Source organism: Natrix helvetica (assembly GCF_964273705.1).
Source record: "Natrix helvetica genome assembly, chromosome: 1".
Lineage (NCBI taxonomy): Eukaryota > Metazoa > Chordata > Lepidosauria > Squamata > Natricidae > Natrix > Natrix helvetica.
In genome coordinates, this window is record NC_138548.1 from 357,674,784 (window position 1) to 357,681,547 (window position 6,764).

A 6,764-nucleotide genomic window follows, 5' to 3' on the forward strand; every position below is an offset into this window, starting at 1 on the left:
CCGTTCCCATTTTAAGCCCACAGCTTGAAGATGGCAGGTGTGATCCTGCCGAAACGTTGCAAAGACAATCTCAACCTTACACGGGAAAAGACCCGAATACAACAAAACCAGCATACCTACACCCGTGAAAATCTAGCTTAGCTTTTGGGCAGAATTATTTTCTAAATATTCTTTTGCATATCTATTTTTTTTTCACTGTAGGAGAGTCCACCTTGCTGCTTATCAGAAAGCTGGTTTTAGCAAAAGATTCACAGACGGGTAGTAAGGAAGGTTTAAGGGATGGAGACCCTGAGTGTGCAGGTGAACATGTCCATGGAGGAAGAGGCCATGGAGGACCCGGAGCTGAAGATGCCAAAGCAGAGTACTTCGCTGGTCAAACTCTGGTCAGACCTGGAGGCAATGAAAGCCCCTTCTGGCAGGATTCCTCTCCAACAGGTGAAATGTAAACCTGAAGAGGGACTGCAAGATTGCTGGGAAGCTCAGTGGCAAGAGTTCCTCGGCAGCCTGCAAGGTCCTCGCTCAGAGAGGGCCCATGCTGAGACAGTAGAGGAACCCATGCCATGGGTCAACACGAAGGCCTTCTTAACTTCCTTTGAGCAAGTTGCATCCGCCTGCAAGTGGCCCCAGGACCAGTGGGTGACTCTTCTTGCACCAGGACTCCAACAAGAAGCCGAGGAGGCCTTCAACAGCCTTAGCGACCAAGAAAGAGGAGACTATGGGAAGGTGAAGGCGGCCATCTTGCTAGGGGAGGCCCTGGCCAGGGAGAAACAGCGCCGGGATTTCCGGCAGTTTTGCTACCAGGAGACCGAGGGGCCCAGGGCTCTTTACAGGCATCTCCAGGAACTTTGCTGGCAGTGGTTGAAGGCCGAGAGGTGCTCGAAGGAGGAGATCCTGGAGCTGCTGGTCCTGGAGCAGTTTCTGAGTGTCCTGCCTCCGGAGATGCAGAGCTGGGTCAGGGCTCACGCCCCTGAGACTTGCACTGGAGCTGTGCTCTTGGCTGAGGAGTTTCGGTCGAAGGGGAGCTCCATGAAACAGGAGGAAGAGGTGAAGTCTCTGGTGGTGGGCTTCAGATGGTTCTCCAGAAGATGGAGGAGAACAAGAGTTTAATGCATTTTCCACTCTCTGCTTTTTCAGGAATTGTGAGACTGTGGTAGAGCTTGACTGTCTGAAGGTACCCAATATCCAAGGCAATGTTAGAGAACAGAGGTTCTCTAATTCCATTTTATTTTTACATAGTACATCAAATTAAGGAATAACGCTTTGGAGATTAATGGTACCTTCTAAGTCTACTTCTCCATTACTCTCTGGCCTTCTGCTTCTAGCCAGAGTAAGGGAAGGAGAAATTGTTTTAATCTCCCCACAGTTTTGCTACCAGGAGACCGAAGGGCCCAGGGCTGTTTACTATCTGGAGTAAGGGAAGGAGAAATTATTTTAATCTCCCCACAGTTTTGCTATCAGGAGACTGAGGGGCCTAGGGCTGTTTACAATCTGGAGTAAGTGAAGGAGAAATTGTTTTAATCTCCTCACAGTTTTGCTACCAGAAGACCGAAGGGCCCAGGGCTGTTTACCATCTGGAGTAAGTGAAGGAGAAATTGTTTTAATCTACTCACAGTTTTGCTACCAGAAGACCGAAGGACCCAGGACCGTTTACTATCTGGAGTAAGGGAAAGAGAAATTATTTTAATCTCCCCACAGTTTTGCTATCAGGAGACTGAGGGGCCCAGGGCTGTTTACAATCCGGAGTAAGTGAAGGAGAAATTGTTTTAATCTCCCCACAGTTTTGCTACCAGAAGACCGAGGGGCCCAGGGCTGTTTGCTATCCAGAGTAAGTGAAGGAGAAATTGTTTTAATCTCCCTCCACATTGAGAGAAAGATGGGAGAAGGCTGAGAACTGGTAGGGACGATTGTCCTTGGTTCTGAGAACCAGTAGTAACAAAAGAAGCTTTCATGGATCACATGGGTCACCTGGGAGCCGCACATTGTCGGACGCAATTTTTTAGCTTTTTAAAGCATTTTTTTCCCCTGCCAGTTCGCCCAAATCGGTAGAGGGAAAAATACTTTAAAAAGCCACGCCCACCCAGTCACATGACACCCCCAAACCACGCCCACCAAGCCGGTGGGGTGGGGTGGGGAAATTAGATTTCACCACTGCCTGAGATGTGTGGGTTACCTATTCTTCCATCATAGCTGATGAAGGTTGCTCCACTGAACAATTTTGTGTGTGTCATTCCAGAGTCCGTGTCCTTTGGGGATGGTGGCAGTTGAGGAGCCTTCCCAGGGAGGCCAATTTCTACCACTGGGTTCATGGGGATGGCAGCTGTCCAAGGAGATGAAGCTGGACATTGAGAAAGAAATGAGTTCATTCGGTAAGCATGAGCTGCATTTGATCGCCCAAAGGTGCTGAGCGCTTCTCCCTTGATCTTTAACGTCTGAAGAAGAGTTGCTAATCTAGCATGGATCCTAGCGGTATAATTCTCCTTTAGGTGTGAGAGAACTGGTTTGAATCCTGCACAAGTAGGAAGACAGGTGTGCTCTGTACAGTGACGTGTGGTGAGGGTTATGGCTGGTGAGGCTGGTGACATCATCAGGAAGGCGGGGAATGGGACCACGTGTGCAGGAGGCTGAGGCAGCCTCAGCCTCCAGCACACATGGTCCCATTCTCCGCCTTCCTGAGTGAACATTAAGGGGACCGCGGAGTGCACTGATCCACGTAGCATTGCTTCCTCCACCGGCGCCAGTCCCTTCCCCCCCCCCACTCCTTCAAGGTCTCCCACCAACCCAAAGCCCGATCCCCAGCTCCCTCGGGCAAGGCTTGAGCGGGGTGAATGGGAAAGCAACGAAAGGGGCTGCGCTTTCACCCCGCTCAACCCTTGCCGCCTGCAGCCACCGCCTGCCCTCGATGCCCCTTTCGTTGCTTTCCCATTTAGGCGGCTGCGATTCCCATTCCCATTTCCCATTCAGGCGGCTTCCCATGCAGGTGGCAAGGCTTGAGCGGGGTGAAAGCGCAGCCCCTTTCGTTGCTTTCCCATTCAGGCGGCTGCGCTTTCATGCCTTCGTCATCCGGCAGCGCCGACAACATTTCTGCCTCCCGGGTGCGGCCAGTCATTAATTGTGCCCCCCCCCCCAAAAAAAATATTCCTCGCACCCAGAAAAATATCGTGAGTGGAGAAGCTGTTGAAGTTTACCTTCTCCATGACCTATTAGGTCAGGAATATGCAGAGTTTTTTTTTCTCTTTAAAAGAGAGTGGTGGTGTCACATAAACTCCAATATGAAATTTGTAGTAGAGCCCACCTAGCCACAAACTATTTGATACCTAAAAGCATGCGTGCTCTGTGATTAAACACCCAAAGAGACTTATGTTTAAACAAGATTAAGGAACACTACATAAAATCCAGTAGTAAGGAATTGCAACTATTACAGAGGTAAAAGCAAGTGTTTGTGAACTCTGTTGAAAAATTCTGAATCCTGCAGAATTTTGACCTAGAATGTCACCTGAGCTTTATCTAAAGACTTATGACCCTCTTCCTTCCCCAAGGTGACAATCACAGACAGACGAACCAAGATAACCATCTTCGTCAGAGCATTTCTGAGGCACCAGAAAATGAGATACTAAAAAGAGACATCACGCCCTCCCAGCGTCGCAAGGAGGAAGTGAGGCCTAAGAACCAGGAGGATCCAGAAACAGAATGGAATTCCCCCCAAAAAAGCTCGGACGAAGTTGTTTCTGTTGTTAAAAGTGATTCCGATCCAGAAGAAGCCAAAACCGGCCATAAAATCCACGAGTGCCACTGTGGCAAACGTTTCCGGTGGGGCTCCAATTTTCGGGTACATGAAAGAATTCACACCGGGGAGAAGCCATATGCGCGTACGGAATGCAGCATCCCTTTTCGTAAATCTGCCCAACTAAAGGCCCACAAAGGGATTCATACCGGTGAGGTTCCCTTTCGGTGTTCCACCTGCCAGAAAACCTTTACCAGCAGCTCCAACCTCATCACCCACAAGAGGATTCATACCGGAGAGAAGCCGTACCGGTGCACGTACTGCGAGAAGAGCTTCCGGCAAAAGGGGACTCTCACCATCCACGAAAAAATCCACATGGACGAGAAGCCTTTTAAATGCTTGACATGCGGGAAGACTTTCCGTCAGAAGGGAACCCTGAGCGTCCATGAAAAAATCCACTTGGGAGAGAAGCCCTACAGGTGTTCCAGCTGTGGGAAGAATTTCCGCACCGCGGCCGTCCTGAGGGTTCACGAAAGGATCCACACCGGGGTGAAACCCTATCAGTGCTCTGTGTGCCTGAAGAGCTTCACCGACGGGTCAAACCTCATCACCCATGAGCGGATTCATACCGGAGTGAAACCATATCAGTGCGGACGCTGTGGGAAGACCTTTTGTCAGAAATCCGGCCTGATGACACATGAACGCATTCATACCGGAGTGAATCCATACAAACACTCAGCTGATCAGAATCATTTGGAGGGAAAATTTGATCTTGACGGCCATCAGAGAGCAAAGCTGGGAGAGAGATCATAGACAGTCTGGTAGTCCTCGGCTTACAATGGTACATTTAGGGACCATTCGAAGGTACAACGGCACTGAAAAAAAGGATTTAGGACCGTTTTCCGCACCGTTTGGCAACACCCCCAGTGGTCACGTGACCAAAATTGGAACTCTTGGCAGCTGCACATATTTATGATGGCTGCAATGTCCCGGGGTCATGTGATCGCCTTTTGCGACCTTCTGACAAGCAGAGTCAATGGGGAAGCCAGTTTCATTTTAATAACTGTATTAACAACTGCAGCGATTCATTTAACAACTATGGCAAAAAAGATGTAATATGGGACAAAACTCACTTTCATTGTCTTGTTTAGCAACAGAAATGTTGGGCTCAATTGTGGTTGTAAGTCAAGGATGCCTGTACTATGACCAGGACAATCCATAATTGAAGGCGAGGAAAACGGTTTAGTTAGAATATCTTTGCCTCTGTGGCCTTTGAGAGTTGATATGAATGTCAGGACTGGAATTGAGGATACTTTCACCAATTGCTTATTTTCTCATTGGACCTTACATTTCCTGCATCAAATATAGATCATATACTGTATTTTTTGGAGTATAAGATGCACCGGAGTATAAGACGCACCAAGATTTTGAAGAGGTAAATTTTTGCAGTCTGCAGGTCTCCCAAACCCTCTGCGTGCCTCATTTTTTGTGAAAAAAGGAGCATGCAGAGAGTTTGAGAGGCCTGCAAATTGCTCCTGAGGGCTGGAGGGGGGGGTAAAAATGAGCAAAAAATGGCCCGTTTTTCGCCAAAAAAAGGGCATGCATAACCTTTAGGAGGCGGGGGGGGGAATGAGCAAAAAACAGCCCGTTTTTGTCCTCCCCAGCCCCAAGGAGCACTTTGCATGCCTCCCAATCCCTTTGCACGTCCATTTTTGTGAAGGGGGCATGGTTTCGGGAAGCCAAAAATGCTGTATTCAGTGTATAAGACACACCCAGATTTTTACCGTCTTTTTTTGCGAGGGAAAGGTGCATCTTATACTCCGAAAAATACGGTAGTTAACTTTCAATTTAAAAAATTACAGATAGTCCTTATCTTGCAACCATTTGCTCAGCCTGTTGAAAGTTAGAACAGCCCATTAGATGTTGGGTCTATTTGATTATTAGATGGATAGATTCTCTCACCTGGAATACCAGTTTGTTTAATACAATATTTTTGTTGAATAAGGATGGGAAAGTTTATAATTATTTGTAGGCTCGTTATGTAAGGGAAGGAGAACCAGTTATTTAAAAATTTACAGGTAGTCCTCGAAGCACGTTAGGCATGTTAGGAAGAGACTCTATGGCAAGGTTTTCTGGTCCGCTCCACAATTGATATGACAGGTAGAGGAAAAAGGACGCTGCACTAGGAAGAGACTCTATGGTGGGGGAACCTGACTTCCGCTCTGCTCCAGAATTGAACGTGGGGTTTCCAGTTAGGATCTTTGTGGCTCTTTGAATGTTTAAGGTTGCCGACCCCTCGGCTAGATGATTCATATAACTGCTGGATAGGCTTGATTTAGTTAATACAAACCATGCGGAGGAAACAAAAATCCTTGAAAATCCTAGTTTCATATTTGTGTGTATGTCGTGTGGGTGCACCATTGCTCCATCCAGTGTGATTCCCATCCACCTAGCCCAAGATGTTAAGGACAAATAAATCTTGGCCACCAGGATGTTGGCCATCAGAACATGGGATGGATCCAAACAGTCAACTCCACCTAAACTACACCATCTGGAAAGCATGAAAGCTGCACTCCAACAATGTGGTAGGAAGGACTATGGCTTGAGGGCTCATCTACCATTTTTTGCATAATTTTTCTTCTCCACTTGCCATTTGGGGGTTATTAATAGTGTCCTGTGCTGTAGTTTCACTACAGATAATTACTGAAACAGCAAAAGAGAAAACCATCATTCATAACCTTCAAACTTTCAAGCCAGATGACCCATCTGTCACCTGTCAAGACCACCATCCTGCCTTGAGACTTACCTGTATTTTTCGGAGTATAAGACGCACCGGAGTATAAGACGCACCAAGGTTTTGAAGAGGCAAATGGAAAAAAAAAGTTTTTTCACTTTGCAAACCTCCCAAAAATTTGTCAAAAAAAAGGGCATGAATAGCCTTTAGGAGGCTTGCAGAGTGCGCCGGGGGGGGGGGAATTGAGCAAAAAAACAGCCTGTTTCTGCCCTCCCCAACCCCCAGGAGCACTCTAAAAGCCTCCAAAAA

The 6,764-nt window shown here is 47.6% G+C and overlaps 1 protein-coding gene across 2 annotated transcripts in view; it reads left to right on the forward strand.

Moving 5' to 3' along the window:
• The window catches only part of LOC309384190 (uncharacterized protein), a 7,574-nt gene extending 2,786 nt beyond the window's left edge, over nt 1–4,788 (forward strand). The window contains exons 2-5 of one of the 2 annotated variants that reach the window (XM_081937417.1): nt 202–270; nt 323–1,044; nt 2,234–2,366; nt 3,537–4,788. In XM_081937417.1, coding sequence (XP_081793543.1) covers nt 328–1,044; nt 2,234–2,366; nt 3,537–4,534 — 1,848 coding nt within the window. In that variant the 5' untranslated portion in view covers nt 202–270; nt 323–327 and the 3' untranslated portion in view covers nt 4,535–4,788. Of the gene's footprint in view, nt 1–201; nt 1,045–2,233; nt 2,367–3,536 lie in introns of both variants that reach the window. The other variant, XM_081937416.1, reaches the window with a different exon arrangement.
• The last annotated feature ends 1,976 nt before the right edge of the window (nt 4,789–6,764 follow it).